Consider the following 20,278-nt stretch of genomic DNA (forward strand, 5'->3'; position numbering starts at 1 on the left):
TGTTCATCAGCCGTCTCTGCTTCAATTCTTGCCGCCAGAGTCTTCCTTGAACTCTTGCATTGACGTCCCTAAAGTAAATTTCAGTAAGGTAACCAGAAACAACGCCTCCGGGCCCCCAGGTTGCTTTTGGTCTGTTTTATCCCAGTAACAGCAAAGCAAACTAGAATAGTGTGTATGACTCGTCTGCTGAGATTACAGTGTCTCCATCTTTTGATTTTATATTAGTTTCAAGGTTCAAACTGTTTTTTTTTTTTTAATCATTTCTCTGGCAAAAGGAATTCTGTATAAACATATACTACATAGTCTTTTTTTTTTTTTAATTTCCAAAGGAAACTAACAGCTCTCTATGAGTAACATTGTACTTAATTTCCAAAAAGGAAATTTTTTGCTTTTTAACTTGGAAACCTCTGATCCTTTTGGATAGGGCCTGTGTCCCCTCCACCCCTAGAGTTGCTCTAACAATTGATAAAGCACAAAACTTTCCCCCTTTAAATACAGAAGTTAGATATTGATGATATTATTGATGATATTAATAACTTGTCGTGACGATAATTGAAAGGAACCACCTAAGACAACCGAGTAATATTTATTTTGCTGTGTTAAAGTTTTATCTTTAAACAACCAACGTAAAGAAGAAAGTACTGATCTAGGTCTGTGTTAGGTCTACACACAACGTTGTGTCTTCTGGGCTTCAGTGGGGGTTCTTTTAGGTCCTAGCCATTTAGTTATACTGATGAACATAATAGAAACCAAAGGTGTCTCCAGAATCCGAGTCACAAAGTTCCTCTCTCCTGTTACCAGAAACTCAGGGTGCATGGTAAGCGCCACCCAAACCTACAACATCCACCTTCTCCTTGCCTGCGTTTCGGTGTGGTTTGTGACATTGTTGGTGTTTTGACTGTTTCTGCTCTACCAAAGACAATTTCAGAGGAAACAGACTGAGACTCGACAGTTCAGTTCAGTTCACACTTTCTCCAAAACATCCTGTAGTAAGTAACTTGGTCTTTTGGGAGACAGAGTCTGTTTTAGCAAGTCACCTGTGGAAATCCGAAAGCCTGCCACAGACAGAGGGTCAGTGAACAGTGTGGCTGCATTCCGACAAAACACTCTCTGTGCACACGAAATTGGAATTCCGTGTGCTTTGGACCTGTCCTGATTTTTTTTTCTCTTTACTATTAAAATTTTTTTTTCAAAAATTAAAAAATAGAAAATAAAAAAAAGCCATTCTTACGTCGTAAACCACACAAAAGCTGATCCCTAGCTGGACCCCACGCAGTAGTGGCTGGCCAAGCGCTTGCTAAGTTGCACTTGGCTGACGCCGCTCTGTCTTTTCTGTAGGACTTTTTGTTGCTTGACATAAAGGCACTTTCATTATTTCGTCTTGCAGAACTTTGCACCCCTAAGCCTCAATTCACCCTTCCTCTTTCCCTTCCTGATCTGAGTGCCCTGTCGTGATGGCTGCTCTTGGCTGTCAGTAGACACCCCTGGGAAGAGGAACCCCCAACTGAAGACTGGCCTCTATCAGATTGGTCTGTGGGCATGTCTGGGGCACATTTTCTTGACTGCAGTTGGGCCTGGACTATATAAGAAAGTAGCTGGCTGCATGTCTGAGAGCAAGCCGCTAACCAGACTCCCTTAATGGTACCTGCCTCTGGTACTGCTTCCCTTCCTGCCCTGGCTTCACTCAGTGATGGACTGTGTGACCTGGAAGCATAAATTAAAATCATCCCCAAGTTGGGTTCAGTTTAGTTGGTTTGTATTTTATCACAGCAACCAAAAGCAAACTATCTATTTATCATTTTAAAACCTAGGAGCCGTTCTCCATGTTCCTTTTCCTGTGATCCATGTCTGCCTGACCTTCCAGGATTCCTTGGTTCACATGCCTCCTCTGACCACCACCTCTTTCCAGCCACCCACCCAGAGCCAGTGCTTGGAGCATGACTTCCAAGCCCCTTGCCCAGAGCTTTGCCTCCATGGTGTCCTCCCTCATCTGCCTCGAGGCTTCTAGCATTGCTTTCCCGGAGCCACGGTTAGCACACCAAGCCTTTGTTTCAAAGTCTTCATTCCCTACCGTGGCACCCTGTAGAGTAAAGTTCCTGGAGAATTGTAGGTTCTAGTTCTGTCGTCCCCAAGCCTATAGTTACACCTCTAGTTAGCTCATCTCCAGGCTACCTATATCAGAAGCTTCACCTCACCCTCTGTTTACTCAGACTGCTGCTCTGCCCGGGGACACCTTCCTGAACTTCTCCTTAAGCATCGGTTCCGTCTTTATCATTAAGACCGAATCCGTAAGTCACACCTTCCGCGGCTGTTTCTGCAGCTCTTTTAACAATGTCTCTTCTCTGTGGTTTCGGAACTTTTAGGGCAGACACCTCAACTCTGGTATCAGTATGAGAAAAATTGCAGTGCTTTCTAAATAGGTTCTGTAGATTTATGGTGTATGGGGTGTGTGTGTGTGTGTGTGTGTGTGTGTGTGTGTGTGTGTGTGTGTGTGTTATGTGGTCACTATTAGAGGTGGGGCTGTCCAGAAGGAATTAGGAGGTGAGGGTAGAGCTCCCATGAAGGGGATTAACAATCAGATAAAATGGGATTAAAGAGCTGTTCTCTTTTTATTTGTCCCTTCTGCCATGTAAGGCTATAGCAAGACTACTGTCACCTATGAACCAGGAAGAAAGTCCTTGATAGACCCAGGGTGTATCATCTCCTAACTTGCCTGTCTGTACCCAGCAGTGAGAAATACATTGCTGTTTCTTTGGGTTGTAGTGTTTTGTTATAGCTGCGATACCACATCTTTGCTCCTTGATGGCTCCGTGTCCATCTCCCGCTTACCCCAGTTAGGTTTGTTCCTCCTCTTTGACAATTTCTACCTACGTCCCTAGACTGGTTTACAGTTTGCAATCCTGTTTGGCTTCCCAAGGGCTTGGATTGCAGGCCTACGCACCACACTCAGACTTGTGTCTACATGTGTGTAGAGGACGAAGGACAGCCTTGGGTGTCATTTCTCAGACACCACCACATTACTTTTAGAGATGAGGCCTCTCACTGGCCTTCAGTTTGTCAACTAGGCTAGCCTGACTGGCCTCGAACTCATAGAGCTCTGCCTGCGTCTCCTGAGATTAAAGATGTGCACCACTTGTGGCTATACCCAGCTATTTGTATGTGGGCTTCGGGGATAAAATTCCTGTTCTTGCACATATAAGGCTAATGCTTTATCAATTGAGCTATCCCCCTAGCCCTGCAGTAAATATTTGCAATTATTTCAATCACTGTGTTCATGTCTAAGCCTTTTCTGATCTTCATATAGTCTCAGGGCTACAATGTCAGGATTGCATATTCAAATACCCATGGGACCAGGCTGTCAATTTAATTGACAAAGGTCAACACAGGAAGGTCTGTAATAAACTAACAGACTTGTCCAGTCTCTTGGGCACAACTTCCTCTTAGAGTTGGCTGTTTTTGCAGAGTGTGTAACTGTGTGCAGGCAGATGTATTCATTTCAAGGGAAATATGAACATTTTCAATGTAAAGATTCCAAATTTTAAATATAGACCACCAACTACTTTTTAAAAAACTCCGCCTTGTGGCTAAGTTTTTATTATTATTATTATTATTATTATTATTATTATTATTATTATTACAGCTCATTCATAGGACGGATGTTGACTGAGACTCATGGTTGTCCGTACCCACTCATTGGCCACAGCCATTGTCTGGGGCTGGAAGGTATGAGGTGGCTTGTTGAAAGACGTCTCTACCAGAGCAGGTGTATCCTCCCTTCACCATGCTGTCCCTTCCAACGTGGTTCTTAACTTTCAAAAATGCAGAAGCCTGCCATCACGGAAGCTTTCTTGGATACCTCCATATTTTCCCTCTGGTGATGTGTGATTACTGTTGACTAAAGTGATGGAGTGGACTCCCGTTCCCTCCCCTGCTCTAGATAACTGTTGAGGATAGTGTCAGTCCTAGTGGGCGTTCCATCCCGCTGACCATCCCCTGGTTTGGCTGAGGGCTGTTATCAAAGGCTTAATCAAGTTTCTGCTCAGAGCAAGCTTTCCAGCACCCAGGGACAGGAGTTTATTATCTCCCCGGGAGCTCAAAATTAAGGATCAAATCCTCCTGTTGTAGCCTGTCTGGGGGGGGGGGGAGGTCTTGTCCCCACTTCAGAGAGCCTCATAAAGCATGGATGGTAGAGGTTACCTAGAGAAGAGAATGTTCGTAATAGCTATATTTGATCTCCCATAAATGATTCATTCCCCCGGACAGCAGTTTTCAATCCGCCTCTCAATTATATATGAATCAGCAATATACCCTGAGTCACCTGATGTCCTATGCAAAGACCTCCTCCTTAACCAGTGCAATTACTGCCTGCTGAGAAGTGTTACCTTTTGATGTAAAACTTTTAGTTTAAACCACCCAGGGCTTTACACTTCCTTTAAAAGCAAAGTCAAACTCTGCAGCTGTTAGTTGTTGTTCTATGTTTTAAAAACAAAAAAACAAAAAAAACCCAACAGTGGTTACAAAGTATCTGTGTTGAGTAGCTGGTAATTCTCCTTCTTCTCTTTTTCTTTTCTCCCTTTCCAAATTTGAATTGTTTGAATTCTAAGTTTTAAATTACCCAGTTATTTAGGTGAATAAAATCCCCCTGTTCAACATATATCTTGGCAACCCTGAATTTAATTCCTGAGATGCCACTGAGGACTTGAGGTATGTGGCAGTGACTCACATGCATGCTGCCACTCCTCCACTACACTGGCCTCTGACAGCAGCAGTAGTCACCTCACAGAGCTGACCAGAACATGCAAGGAGTTGGTTACTCCAGGTGAAGTACTGACGACTCTCTGGCTCACAGATGGATCAATAAAAACACCATTCCCCTCCCCGGAACGTGAGCAGCTGAAGCAGTGTCTATCTGACTTCTACATTCCTTCAAAAGTATTCCTGCTCTGGGCACTGTTCTTTGGAGAGAATCTGTCTAGTAAGGGTTTTCCTGCTGTGAACAGACAACAATGACCAAGGCAACACTTATAAGGACAACATTTAATTGGGGCTGGCTTACAGGTTCAGAGGTTCAGGCCATTCTCATCAAGGTGGCATCCAGGCAGGCATGGTGCTGGAGGAGCTAAGAGTTCTACATCTTCATCTGAAGGCTGCTAGCAGAATACTGACTTCCAGGCAGCTAGGATCAGGTCCACAAGGTCACACCTACTCCAATGAGGCCACACCCACTCCAACAGGGCCACACCCACTCCAACAAGGCCACACCTTCTAATAGTGCCACACCCTGGGCTGAGCATATATAAACCATCACAGAGCCTATCCAGGTTAGTCTCACAGAAAGTGTTTGTCTTCTCTGTAAGAGATTGGAAAATATCACCAAAATTATGATAATTTACTAGCCACCAGTGTCTGATATTTTCAAATGTCCAAAGTAAACTATTGTGCAGACAAAGAATGTGCTATCTGACCTCAGGCACTGGCTTTATTGGGGGGCAGAAGCCAAAGGCAGATTAGCTGTGCATATGGTTTTGTGCTTGCAGCCAATACAAGCTGTCCCTCAGCTTGGGAAGCCAAGATTTTTCTACAGTCACTTTTAGCCTTGCAGTGTTCTCAACCTGTGGGTCGTGACCTCTTTGGCAGTCACCTCTAGGATATCCTGCATATCCGATATTTACATGACGACTCATAACAGTAGCAAAATTACAGTTATGAAGTAGCCACAAAAAATAATTTTATGGCTGGAGGGGTAGGGTGACCACGACATGAGAAATTGTATTAAAGGGTCACAGCATGAAAATGGTTGAGAACTGCTGTTTTAGTGGAGTCTGGCTCGCTTTCCACTTGACAGGTATGCATTTGCCTTTGAAGAAGAAAATATATAGTGTTTAAGTTGGTAGGCATTGAATTGTTTAGGACCAATGTGAATTGAAAAGAATCAAGTCTTTCTACTATATTAGTGTGAAATATTGAAGGTGAGGTGTTGGGAACCAGAAGATGCAGAGCTGGAGATGGAGTTCCATGGGAAGGAAAGCAGATGGCCCTGCAATCAGTCCCCATAAAAGCCAGAGACGGGGGGGGGGGGGAGGCTGGAGCGAAGGCTCAGCAGCTTCTAGCACTTGTTCCTCTTCCAGAAGTCCCATGTTCAGCTCCAGGCACACATGGTAGGTCACAGCCATCTACAACTCTAGTTCCCTGGGATCTGATGCCCATTTCTGTCCTCTAAGTGCACCTGATAATACTTAACATACATGTAAGCAAATCACTCATACACAAAATAAAATAAAATAAAATAAAGCATTTTTAAATCTTTTAAAGAAAGAAAAAGGTTTTGCTGTTGTCCTTGGTTTTGAGGAGTGTTGATTGTTTTGTGTTTGTTTTTTGTTTTGCTTTGCTTTGCTTGGTTTGCTTGGTGAGTGGGGGGCGGTCAGTCCTTTATCAATGAGGTAATACTGAAATGTCTGACCGGGACAGTATTGTAACCTTCCCACCAGATTGACATTTCTGACATCTTAGCATTTCACTGGGTTGCTCACGAGCCGACTGAACACGAAATGGCAAGGGAAGGTCACCAGTAATTGTTCTTTCACAGTTCTCCAGCTCTGACGCCTCGGTGCAGTACTGACCTCTGAACCCTGTGCCGAGCCACCAGGAATAGATGCACAATAGGGAATTAAGAGCCTGAGAGCCAGGGCCAGGGTGAGATCCCGGGCTCACACGTGCTCCCAGCTCCGCTGTATTTAACTGTGCAAGCTTGTATCGTGGTAGCCATCAGGGTTCTGGATTCCTCGTGCATGCCACAAAGTGTTGGTGACCTTTTGGCAAAACCAGGTCAGCTTCAGAGTTTAGCACCCATAAAAGGAGACAGGAGGCTGCCTTTTAAGGGGACGGTGATTTCAATTTCATGATCTAAGTAGTTACAGTATTTTTATAGACTCCTGGGAGCCAGCAGTGGCTGAGGAGTCAGCACTCCAGGGAGCTACTGAAGATCTCTGCTTTTGCTTTTGATTTGTGCCTTTGCTGTTGTTGCTAATTTAAAGCAAAGCAACAAACGGCGACTCCAGGAGGCTAGGCGCTCATGGTAGAGTGCCTACCAAGTTCTGGGAAGGGTACCTGAGACCTTCCACAGTGGGTGCTATGAGGGACTTGTCATCGTGAGCCATCCAGCCAGCTGGACCTCTGCTCCAGCCTTGTCTGGGAAATCATGGTGGCCTAGCATTGCATCTCAGTAAATAACACACATTGCTGGCAGGTCATTACCGGTGACCGAGGACACAAGCTATTTCCTACCTCGTTCTCCTGCCCTCCTGGCTTGGTTCTCCAAGTTCAAACATTAGAAGCATACATACACCTAGTGAGCCTGTCTGTCCTGAGCCTCAGATGCAGTCCTACCCAGTAAGATAGCTGGGACCAAACATGAATGTCTCTCACTTGGGCAAATCTGAGCTGTCTGTGCTCCCTTTTTTCCATGGGGTCTTTCTCAGACTCTTCTGTGCTGAGAGAAGCAGGGAGGAAGTTATCCTTCCTCTTAGCGCTAGACTGTAACAGGCCTACTATGTGTTTCTGTCCAGTTTGACTGGCTGATGTCCCCATGGTGCTGAGGGAAGGAGCCGAGGTAGGGAGTGGAAGAGATCCCGTCTTTATTCCAGCTGTGCCCTTGAATGTGGCACTCAGAGTCAGTAGCCGAGTCCTGACTGGCTGTGTGGCACTAAGCATCCCCCTGTAGGTAGCCTCACCATGTGCGTCCTAAACTGCCTCTTCCTTACAGGAGAGGGAGTGAGAATAAGACACCCTCTCTCTCCCAGTCTCTCCACACCAGGTATAAGAAACTGCAATACCCACTTGCCTCAGAGAGGCCACCAGGAATGTTCAACTCTTTATCATCACCTAGGACGTGATTTTGAAGGATTATAAGCAAACTTTGAGTTAATTTTTTTAAATTATATATATAATTTAAAAAGCAGATTTTTGCTTTTAAAAGTAACTGAAATGGATATTGTCACAGCACCAGCAAGAACAATGAAGCAGTTTGATGATGGAGCATATGGCCAGCGACTGGTGTGGCCCATCTCAAATGGCAACATTGTTTTCTTTTTCAAACCTGGATTGCCAGGCATGGATGCAGATGGTTTACCCATTGAGCCCTCTCACTAACCCCCCCCACACAAGTGCTCTTTTTTTTTTTCAAATCAAATGATACTTATCAATTAAGGAAAAGATAAAAATCTTGTTATGACAACGGTATCCATTTCTGTTTACATGATGGATGGAAATGAGCTTTTTGTGACGCAAAACTATAGGTTATTAAGAAAAATATATCTGCACAGTAAGATTAGTGTTGTGTGAGAGACACACAGGTAAGCAAAGGATGGTAGCTCATGTCCAAGGGTGGGCATGGCTCAAAAGAGGGTACAGGGAATGATGTCTTGTAATGATTGCATTTTTTAAAAGTATGGAGAGACTGGAAATAATAAAGCAAAGTGTGAAAATGTGTGTGTATATGTGTTTGTGCGCACCTGTGTGTGTGTCAAGGGGATCTATATACTTGGACTTAGGCAAAGGCACATGAATGGTGGAGTGTGTTTTCGTGAAACAACCTGATTCTTCTGACGTTAGCCAGTAGACCAAAGCCTTGCCCACATGCTGCAGTACTATATGGAATGTCTTCGATATCCAAGTCAAAGTGCAGAGAGCAGGGACAATTCTTCTGCAAGAGACAGAGCTAAAAGTAGTCTGACAGCACACACACCTTTGATCCATTCTCTAGCTTGTGTGTAAATGAGAGGCAGACATAGGGAAGTATGGTTCTCATCTCTCTAGGGCTTTACCACGTGGTAGAAATTGCTTCCGGGTTCCTTGATAAGATGAATAGTGACTGCTCTTTATCACTTGGGAAAATGGACCAGAATTCCCCAAGCCACCCTGGCTGGCTGTGTTGTAATTACCAAACGGTTCAGGCTCCAGCTTAACCTGAGGGAGTGGTTGCTTCTTGCGTTTTGACTAGAGAGGGCCCATCAGGTTGTCACATCTGACAGACACCTGCAGAGGTGAGTAGAGACCAGAATAACTCCTGTGGCAAGTGTGTCAGAGGGCGCTAATGCAATTCCACTTTCCACATCTCTGCTTATCCAGGCCATGCAGTAGTGAATGCACGTGGGCCCTCTGTGTCACGTCACGTAGTTGACGGCAGCTATGGAGTCTTCTTGGCTGACCCTTGAGATAGAGACTGCGCAGTCAGCTTCCCAGAAACCACCATCTGATTGGCTTTTTCTGGCTTCTTCTCCAGGGTTATTAATGCTGGGAAGAGCACACACAATGAGGACCAAGCCAGCTGCGAGGTGCTCACAGTGAAGAAGAAAGCCGGAACCATTACTTCCACCCCGAACAGAAACTCCAAGAGAAGGTCATCACTTCCCAACGGGGAAGGCCTGCAGTTAAAGGAGAACTCTGTAAGCACCGTTGCTGCCGTCTTTGGTGTCCAAATACGCTCGCCCCACACTTTCAGATGCTGGGGCTTGTGGCTGGTAATGGTGTATGCCTTTCATCCCAGCACTTGGGAGGTGGAGGTGAAGGCAGAGGTGGAAGGATCTCTGTGAGTTCAAGGCCAGCCTGGCCTACGTAGTGAGTTCCAGGACCGCTGGAGCTTTGTCTGGGTTTGAATGAATGGGTGCAGAACAAGCTAGTCTGCAGATTCAGTGATGTAATGGGTCACTATGGTATCACACATACCACACTGGAGGTGACATGTGTTGGGTGAGCTGGTGTTTGTTTTTTTGGAGGTTTTTTTTTTTTTTTTTTTTTTTGGTTTTGTTTTTGAACAAAGTAGACACAACACTGGCACTATAAACAGGTTTGTTTTAGGAGCTGATATATATAACCTCTGGTGGTTTCAAAGAGGCCGATAATTTTTGTGGAGGAAATGGCCTGAAAACCTCTTATAACGAGTAGAAGAATCTCTAGCCATTGGCTCAGAGCCCAGCCATGCTGTGACCCTGTCTTCCCCTTCCCTGTCCATTATACTTGGCCGGTTGGAGCCTGTTCCTAATGTTCTTCCAAGTTAATATTTGTTTTGGTTGGCTGAAGGCTCTTGCAGCCTATGGGGTGGCCTGGCAGACTGAATGCCCTCCTACTGACAAGCCCCAGGGTACATCCCCTCTCTCCACAGTCTGGAGAACAAAGCAGACTTCCCCTCAGAAAGAACTACAGACTCCCTTAGACAGGGAGTGGGGGGGGGGGGTTACAGGGGGGGGCGGGGGGGGGTCACCAACCCTGTGGATCAGCAGATCGGTCAGTCCCGAGGAGAGGTGCCCTGTGGGAAAAGCGGGGCACATAAAATGAGATGACCAGATGTGGCTATCTGTTCTGCTAATCTTTAGTACATTTTTATATAAAAATACACCAAAATTGAAAAGATCTAGGAGTTCCATCTTAGCCTAGAAGATAGTGCCTTGCTTCATTTAGGCTCAGAGACAGAAGTATTGAGATGATTCTAGAGTCAGGGAGATCAACGACCTGGGGTGGTTTTTCTTTTTTCTTTCTTTTTGGTGAACCATCATCATCACCATCATCATCATTTAATATTCCTTTACAGTCCAGCCAATAACGCCCCTCCTGATCAGCCCCCAACTGTTCCCCATCCCATACCTCTTCCCCTGTCTCCAAGAGGAAGTCCCCACCCCCACCTCACCAGACCTCCCCACTCCTCCCCATTCCCTGGGTCCTCAAGTCTCTCTACAGTTAGGTGCCTCTTCTCTCACTGAACCCAGACCCGGCAGTCCTCTGCTGTATGTGTGTCGGGAGCCCCTTATCAGCTGGTGTATGCTGCCTGGTTGGTGGCTCAGTGTCTGAGAGATCTAAGTGGGGGAGGGCAGGTTAGTTGAGACTGCTGGTCTTCATATGAGGTTGCCCTCCTCTTCAGCTTCTAGGGAAAGAGTTGCCATCTCACCATCAAGAACTCTGGCCCAGAATTGTTCCTGTTTAGGGGAACTGCAGGGATGGAAATGGAGACGAACCTGAGGGAAAGGAGGTCCAGTGACAGGCCCAGATGAGGATCCAGCTCAGGGGAGGCTCCAAGGCCTGACACTACTACTGATGCTATCGTGTGCTTACAAATGGGAGCCCAGGATGGCTGCCCTCCAAGAGGCCCACCAAGCAGCTGAAAGAGTCAGGTGCGGATACTTATACCCAACCAATGGACAGAAGCTGGGGACCCCTGTGGTTGAATTAGGAAAAAGCTGGAAGAACCTATGGGGGTTTTAGCATATTTTTTTTTCAGCCAAAGGAAGCATGGAATGAGGCCTTTCCCAAAGAACCAAAGTAGGGCTTTACCAGAGAGGACCAGGGATAAATGTACGTGCTCTGCAGCAAGGCGGCTCAGGCCATCCACGACTCACTAGCTAGGTAATGTTGTCACACTTCTGTTAGGTTCGGTTTTTGTAACTGCCAAATGGCAGAAGGAAGCTGGCTGGAGGTCTCTAATCTCCTGCTGTTCTAGTGGAAAGTTTTTGATCCAGTCATTAATTCGAAATCTTTAATATGAGGCTGGAGAGATAGCCCTGTGGTTAAAATCATTCACTACTCTTGTAGAGGACACAGACTTCCTTTACAGCAGCCACATGGTGGCTCACAACTATCCTGAGCTTCAATTCCAGCACAGCTGATGCCTTATTCCCGCCTCTCTGGACACTGAATACACACAGAGAGACAGACAGACAGACTCATACACATAAAATAAAAATACTTCTCAATCCTTAATACATGTTGATGATTGATCCCCTCAGGGCAGCACTCTCCCGTGTATAAGGCTCCATGAATTTTGTGTTTATTCACTTGTGAATGGGGAGTTGGAGAGTTCTTTCTCCCACTCGATGGGATTGTTTTGAGCATGGAGTTATGGCAGGATGGAGCTGAGAACCTGAGAGTCACTGCCAAGACTGGACTACGTGGGCATTTGTCCCAAGGCCAGTCATTGGTGGTTTTCCTCGTCCTACTCCGCTCCTCCTAGTAGAGGAACCTGAGGTAATATTTCCTCAGGGAGAGTGAGAACAGGACGTGTGCTCATGGGTGAGCCCCAAGCCCCTAGTGATGGTTCCGAATCGTGGACATGCCTGGGCGTTTCTTTCCAGCCTTAGTTCCTTTATATTTATGTCCTTTCTTATTAGGCTCTGTGTAACAGTTTAAAACAGCCGTACGGCCCTTTGATTTTTAATTGTGCTAAAATTGTAGTCAAATCTTAAGCATTTTAGGTGTTCTGCTCAGTGGCACTAAATATATTCACTTATTTGTGTAACCACCACCATTACCCACCTCTGGAACTTTTCCCATTTTCTCTAAAGACGTTTTGCTGGGAGAGAGTGAGTGGCCCACACCTTTAATCTCAGCATACCGGAGGCACAGGCAGGTGGATCTCTGTGAGTTTGGGGCCAGCCTAGTCTACAGAGAGAGTTCCAGGACTGTCAGGGCTACGGGTTCACGCACACTAGTTTTCCATCCTGCAGTCACTTGGGTCTTCACCAATCACCATTCCATCTCTATGAATATGACCACTCTGGTTACCTAAAATATGGAGAAATGTACAATAGTTGTCCCTTTTGTTCCTGCCTTGTGTTAGGTTCAGAATCGCGGGGTTATCCAGGTCGTGACGTGAGTGAGTTCTGAAGGTTGGATAGTTCTCCACCATAAGAGTCTCCCTCATTTTGTTTGTCCCTCACCTGTGATGGATGGCGGGTAGTGGTGGGAGTGTTCTGTACAAACACTTCTCAGTGTTCTAGTCTCACACCTCCTGGCTGTCTACCTACAAGTAGATCGATCACAGTCTGGACTCTATGGTACTTCAGTCTAATCTCTTGCTGATAGTTGTTTTCCAGCACCTGCACCCTTTCACGTCCCCACCAAGAACACCAAGGGGCTCCAGTTTCTCACCTTCATTAGCATTTGTTATTTTCTTTTTTTTTTCTCCTGATAACAGTCATCCTAGTGGTTATGTGGTAGTAGTTATTGTCATTTTGAATAGTAATTAATGATACTATATTTTAAACCTTGTATTGGTGCGTATGTGGGGGGGTGTTAGCGTACATGCTTGTATGTGTGTGTGTGTGTGTGTGTGTGTGTGTGTGTGTATGTGTGTGTGTGTATATATATGTATGTGTGTGTATATGTGCGTGTGTGTATGTGTGTGTGTATATGTGTGTGTGTATGTGTGTGTATGTATGTGTGTGTATATGTGTGTGTATGTGTGTGTATATGTGCATGTGTGTGTATGTGTGTGTGTATGTGTGTGTATGTGTGTGTGTATATGTGCGTGTGTGTGTGTGTGTGTGTGTGCGTGTGTGCGTGTGTTCGTGACAGTACCCACAGGGTCTATATGGGGTGCATCAGATCCCTTGGAGCTAGAGTTCTAGGTATTTGTGTGATGTGGATTCTGGATAAAGCAGGACTAGTAGATATTTAATGTAAGCTACATGTCTAATTTAAGCTTTTCAATAGTCATCTAAAAGGAAACATAAAATCAACTTTGGTGATATTTTTATTTATGGTATATTTAAATATTATTTTGGCATTTAAGTAATATTTCAATATTGTGCTGAGTTTTGTTGCACATACTTTGTTTAGATTTTTTTCATACTTAGTTTAGATTTACAGCCCATCTCAGTTCTGATGTCATACTTTAATGCATGCATACACACACACACACGCGCGCGCGCGCATGCAAAACTTCCTGTTTGCCTTTTTTACAATATTTACAATACAAAAAAGACGGCTGGAGGAAGGCCGTCTCTCCAGCTTCGTGACACTGTAATTCTATGTGCTGGTTGGCTCTTTATACATCTTCTTTAGAGGATACCTGTGTGGTTCCTTTATGCATGCTTTGAATCATGTCCTCTGTTTTGCTGTTGCTCACGCTGTTCTCTAAAAGCCTGCCAACCATGACATTAGCCACTGAGTTCTTGCTGTGTACCAAGAGTGAGATGCTGGGGACTCACCCACCAGGAGACGTAGAGACAAAACACCCATGAGGCATCTACATTTATTGAAAGAGGCAGTTAAAATGTGGAGTGTGGCTAGGTATGGTGGTACGCACATGCCTTTGATCCCAGCAGAGGCAGAACCCATTCTCTGAGTTTGAGGTTAGCCTCATCTAGAGAACAAGTTCCAAGACATCCAGAGCTATATAGAGAAACCATACCCCCCCAAAGCAAAAATAAACATAAACAAACAGACAAATAAAAAGTAGAGTGTGTCAGGCAATGAATGCTATGGACAAAAAGGTGGGATTAAAACCTGTCTAAGCGGTAGATAGCAGGGTGGTACAGAAGGCATCCCTGAGAAGGTCCAAATTGAGAAGAAGAATGTTAACACCATGGCCATTGCAGAGACCTAGATATAAGAGCGAGTCCTGGGTCCTTGTGCTCCAGTGAGGAGGGTCCACTGGTTGGAACAGAGATGTAGAAAAGCTTTGTCATGAGCCTGAGATGCAGGATCAGGCAAGACCATGAAGGTTGGGTCTTTTGGCATGTATTCTATCTAACTGTGGAGTTTTCTAGCTTAAAATGCAGGATAGCCTGATTTTTTAAAAGGTCAGTGATTTTTTTTTCCCCTGCTAGAAAACATCCCTTAAAAGTCAAACTCGCACATAGTCACTCTTGATGTAGGGCCTAGGCTTATAGCACAATTGGGAACTGTAGATAATGATAATGTGCTGTGTGCTTCACACAGAGCTAGGAGGAAGCTTAACAACAGTCTAGGACCTACAGCCAAAACCCATCAAATGGTGAAGACTGACATGTCCCCCCAACTCACCCCCATGACCCTCTCCCTTTGCCCTGCAGACAAATCTGTCTCTGAGTCGGTATGCTGAGCCCTGGGGTAAGATGAGCTCAATTCTTACAGCTCTCCCACCAGAGCTAGAGGAGAGAGGTTCACTAAGCAGGAATGGCCTCATGAGGCCAGTGCAGTGAAGAGAAGAAGCCCAGTTTATATGGAAGCCCGACATAGAGTGGCCACTGATGGTCTGGTGGAAGGCTTCCTAGAGAACGTGACTTTTGGCTACACCGCTTTGGCTCCCGGCGGGCCGTGCACACACTAGTCCAAGGAGCAGTCTGGATTTCCAAATGAAAGACAGTCTCTCTCTCTCTCTCTCTCTCTCTCTCTCTCTCTCTCTCTCTCTCTCTCTCGCGCGCGCGCGCGCGCGCACGCACACACACACACACACACACACACACACACACACACACACACACATACCAGTTAATTTTTGGCATGCAGTGACTAGCTTAAAGACTGGGTACACCTAAACCTTCCCCTGCTTGCAAATGCACCCCTCCTGTACTCCTGAGACTCATGAACCTTCCCCTGCCTCACGAGGCCCAATCCGGGAAGTGGTGGCCAGTTGGATTCTTACTTGGTGGTTGGCTTTTTCTCCTACAGCTCCTATATCCCATCCCCACTACCACCACCCCACTCCTAGTCATAGATTCTCCTTTCTCTCCTAGTCCCCATCGCAGAGCTCCAGGTCCCGCCTCAGTCTACCTGCCCAGCCATTGGCTGTACAGCAATTCTTTATTGCCAATCAAAACCAGCCGGGGGCAGAGACCCTCAGCATCCTTTGGGAACTTAATTGAATTGAGACAGCCTTAGAACCAATCCCTAACACATGATATTTGAACTGTGATCTTGAAAGGTGAACAGGACAGGGGCCCTGTGATGGTGGTGCCTGCCTTTAGTCCCAGACCTCAGAAGGCAGAGGTAGGCAGATCTCTGAGTTCAAGTTCTGGAAAAACTAGGGCTATACAGAGAAACCCTGTCTCAAGAAACAAAATTAATTAATTACTTAATTAATTAATATATAAATAAAGAGAAGTGAACAGGAAGGAGTAAAACTTGGTTTTAGATTATATACCTGTCATGCATAGATCATGCCTAGCAGAGCCTGGGTTCAATCCCTAGTAAAATAAAAAATAAATAAATAAATAAAATAAAACCAATAATAATTATATAATAAAAGTAGAATAAGTAGTTTCCCAAGCACATTTTATAAAGGGAGAGTTTCTGACTAACACAGTAGTCCCCAACCTGTGGGCCACATATCAGAGATCCTGTGTGTGAGATATTTGTATTGTGATTGATACACAGTATCAAAATTGCAGTTATGAAATCGCAATGGGAATAATTTTATGGCTGGGGTTGCCCCAGCATGAGGAACTGTATTAAAGGGTCACAGCTTGAAGAAGGTTGAGAGCCACTGTCCTAGAGGGAAGTGCGTATGTAGAGACAATTGGAAAGAGAGCCCATGATGCAGGGCATGTGCACTTGAGGTGGAGCATTGACAGAATGGCGGTGATGGCAGCTGAGTTGTCGGGGTGAGAGCCTAGGCCCTGGGAGCTGTAACAAGTTAGGCTCAGCCACGCATCCCCAGGAAGCCAATTAAAGAGACAGGGCAGTAGTAAAAAGATAGAAAGAGGATGGTGGTTCCATGTGACCACATTCGAAAAACGGACAAAGAGGGTCACTGACCGCTCCCCACACCAGCTGGCTTCAGTGCACCCTCAGGACCTGAAGTTTGGGTTTAAACAGAGGCTGAGTACACATAACTCAGCAGTCCTGGCCAGAGGACAGTCCTATCCATCACTACAGTGGTCTGACAAGCTGTCAGAATTGTATGAAATCCTTTCCTACGAGAAAGGCTCCCCCTTTGGCAGGCACGAGGGCTTCAGCTTTTCTTTTCTCCCCAGTGAGATTCCTGGGGAAATTCATATCCCTTTTGGTTCTTTGTCTCAATAATTAAACAGCGGAAGGGAAAGGCAGAGAGCGTCTCTTTAGAGTACCTTCACTTCTGCCAGGACCATTATAGTAAGACAGGAGCAGCGAGTGTTAGACATGACATCTATCAGATGTCATAACAAGCTGGGACTTTGACCAAATGGCTTTAGCCGTGACAAGATGAATTAGGAAGATAGTGGTCAGAGGATGCTGGGATACGAGCTAAGAGGCTCCCACAGAGCAGGTGAGAGATGGCGCTAGATCAGAATGAGGCAGAGTACTATTAGAGGGAGGAGCCAGAAGAGCTGATTCGAGAAGGAATAGGTAAGGAGGAGTTGGGATTTGCGGAGGCTTCCGACACTCTGTGCTGGACAGATGCCTCAGGAAGGGTTAGAGAGTGGATGGAGGCGGTGCCTGGAGCTTAATTCTGTCCATGCCCGTCCACCATCGCAGCTCACAAGCAAGCCTAGGGAGTTTAAGATTTCAGGAGTTACAAGTTCAAAGACTAAAGCTGAAATGTAACTATATTTAAAAAAAAAAAAAAACAAAGAAACAAAGAAGGTGAGAGAAAAAAGTGCAAGATAGAGACAAGACTTAATCCAAGAAGAAAGGTGTCTTAGTTGCTTTTCTATTGTCATGACACATAAAGCAACTATAAAAGAAACCATTTAATTTGAGGCTCCAGGTTAGGCAGGGAGAATAGAAGCAGGCAGAGGCCAGCATGGTGCTGGAGCAGTAGCTTATCTAATCCACAAGCTGAAAATAATAATTGGAAGGAAAGCAAGGGATTGCCATTAAATGGGGTTTCTGTACAGTGTGTGTAGGTTTCATTGGTCAATTACTTCATTGGTGATATGCTTCATAAGAAATAATTGTTCTCTCTAGAACAGTGGTTCTCAGCCTGTGGGTTGCAACCCCTTGGGGGAGTCAAGTGACCCCTTTTACATGTGTTGTTACCTAAGACCTCGGGGGAGTTAAATGACTCCTCGCACATGTGTGGTTACCTTGGGAAAACACAAATTCTTGCATTACAATTCATACCAGCAGCAAAATTACAGTTATTAGGTAGCAGTGAAAATAATTTCATGTTCGGGGATCATCACAACACGAGGAACTGTGTAAAGGTTCACAGCGTTAGGAAGGTTAGAACCTACCTTAGAAGACTGAAGAGGGGCTGGTGAGATGGCTCAGTGGGTAAGGGCACCCGACTGCTCTTCCGAAGGTCCAGAGTTCAAATCCCAGCAACCACATGGTGGCTCACAACCATCCATAACAAGATCTGACTCCCTCTTCTGGTGTGTCTGAAGACAGCTACAGTGTTCTTACATATAATAATAAATAAATCTTTAAAAAAAAAAAAGACTGAAGAGGAGAAATCTACTTACACGTGGTCTCAGCCAGAAGGCCAAGATGCCCTGGCTGTCTGCTGAAGTGGTTGCAAAGAGAAGAGCCTCGTCCACCCCAAGGGAGGTGGGGCTCTGCTCATACCTTGGGTACAGTCTGTGTATGGAAAGCCATAACGCTCTCAAAAGGGCAGATGGGTAATGGATCCTCCTGCAGTGTGCAAACCTTAACATCCCTGTGCCTCCAATGGCCACTCAAGTTCAGGTAGCCTCCCGGGCGTCTGGAAACGCTCGCATCCTCAGGGATGGTTCTGAGGGTTGCTCTTAGGAAAAACACTGCCAAGTATCTTTGAGTGTTAAGAATAACGTGTAACCCCTTGCCTACCACTGGGGAACCTTTTACTTAACTAGACTGAGATTCAAAGAAGCAGGATTATGGGTTTTCTCTACTTTCTTTGCTTTGACTTGGAAGCCTTTAAAGAGTTCTCATTTATCACAGAGATCACCATCATGTGTAAACATGGACGTGCCGAGGGCTTGTGCTTGGCAGCCCCCAAGGGCCCAATCCCAGGAATGAGATAAAAGTGAGTGATCCTACCACACTGCCCTCCAAAAAAGGAAGGAAGTTACCCTTATGGGCATCTAAAAACCTTAGAGTGAAGAAGTACGTGCCAGGCTGGGCACAGTGATACACCCTCAGCACTTGGGAGGCAGATGCAGGTGGATCTTTGTGATTTTGGGACCAGCCGCTCTCTCCTCTCCCCTCTCCCCTCTCCCCTCTCCCCTCTCCCCTCTCCCCTCTCCCCTCTCCCCTCTCCCCTCTCCCCTCTCCCCTCTCCCCTCTCCCCTCTCCCCTCTCTCTCTCCTCTCTCCTCTCTCTCTCCTCTCTCTCCTCTCTCTCTCCTCTCTCTCTCTCTCTCTCTCTCTCTCTCTCTCTCACACACACACACACACACACACACACACACACACACACACACACACACACACGGCTTCTTTGAAGTGGGGATGGTTTTGAGAGTACCCACAGAGACACACGTACTCTAAGGTCATTTTCTTAAGAGCGCCCCGCCCTCCCTTACGTTGTTTAATTTGGGGAGAAGCACCCAGTGATTCCAGTGTCTGTTAGTTCAGTATCTAATTACAATAACAGGAGATGGCTGCAGCATCAGGCTGAGTTCCGCAGGGGGTGGGAGCTGATTATCCTTCTCAGCAGAGGACTGGGCGACCGTGTAGGAGTCCCGGGCAGGCAGGAACGTAATCTGAGAGGAGAAGAAAAGGCCAGAACACAGGCCTGTTAACTCTGAGCTGCAGGCTGCCATTCCTCCCATAACCCTCTCCCCTGCTGCTCTTCCAGCCACAAAGCCGTCACATAAAAGTTGCTTCTGGTCTCAGTGTTTTGTTCTTGGTACTCACGGCAGTGCACTCCCTGCAGAGATGTGGCTTAGAAAACCGTAGGGATGGCCTTTAATCCACCCCTTTTCCTCTTGTTCTGTGCCAGTCAAGAAAATGTAAGCTTTCTGTTTATCCGATTAGACTCCCCACCCCTCCCCCAACCCCTGCTCCCTGTGACGAGGTAGGACAGCGGCTTCCTTAAAACTCTTTTTTTTTTTAAGATTTGCTTACTTTATGCATGTGAGCACACTGTAGCTGTCTTCAGACACACCAGAAGAGGGCATCGGATCCCATTACAGGTGCTTGTGAGCCACCATGTGGTTGCTGGGAATTGAACTCAGATCGTCTGGAAGAGCAGTCAGTGCTCTTAACTGCTGAGTCATCTCTCCAACCCTCCTTAAAACTCTTATCTGTTAATTTCGGAGGCTAAAGAATTCTGGGTATTGCTGAGTAGGGATGAGAGGACCGAAGTCAGAGTCACTGGAAAGGTCCCAGGTCTGAGCTGACTCGTGGAGTGGCTGAGAACTCACCTCAGACTGGGCTCCTCAGCACCTCCCTACCGGCATGGTGAGTCCTACCGCTGCAGGGACCGATGTAGTTCCTAAATGGGAGCTGCTCCTTCAATAGCACATGACAACGAAGCAACGTCCTTGTTGAGATTTAAAAAAAAAAAATCTAGATTATTTTCCCCAGTGATGGAAAAATTATGTAAATAACCTTAAAAAGGATTGCTTTTTTTTTTCTCTTCAAAAATTAAAAAAAAAAAAAAAAAGGAAGAAGTAAATGTG

At 45.8% G+C, this 20,278-nt stretch overlaps 1 protein-coding gene and 1 long non-coding RNA gene across 5 annotated transcripts in view; one reads left to right on the plus strand and one right to left on the minus strand.

The window, feature by feature from the left end:
- The window catches only part of Ppm1h (protein phosphatase 1H (PP2C domain containing)), a 268,368-nt gene that overhangs the window by 95,475 nt on the left and 152,615 nt on the right, over window positions 1–20,278 (plus strand). For all 4 annotated transcript variants that reach the window (XM_006513740.4, NM_001110218.1, NM_176919.4 and 1 more), the window contains exon 2: window positions 9,281–9,443. In XM_006513740.4, coding sequence (XP_006513803.1) covers window positions 9,281–9,443 — 163 coding nt within the window. The remainder of the gene's footprint in view (window positions 1–9,280; window positions 9,444–20,278) is intronic.
- Gm36208 lies at window positions 19,145–19,658 on the minus strand. Its single transcript, XR_380897.2, has 2 exons — window positions 19,512–19,658; window positions 19,145–19,357 (listed from the first exon to the last, which is right to left on the minus strand). It is a non-coding gene; the product is annotated as a predicted gene, 36208 (long non-coding RNA).

This window comes from Mus musculus, chromosome 10, assembly GCF_000001635.26.
Source record: "Mus musculus strain C57BL/6J chromosome 10, GRCm38.p6 C57BL/6J".
NCBI classification, from domain to species: domain Eukaryota; kingdom Metazoa; phylum Chordata; class Mammalia; order Rodentia; family Muridae; genus Mus; species Mus musculus.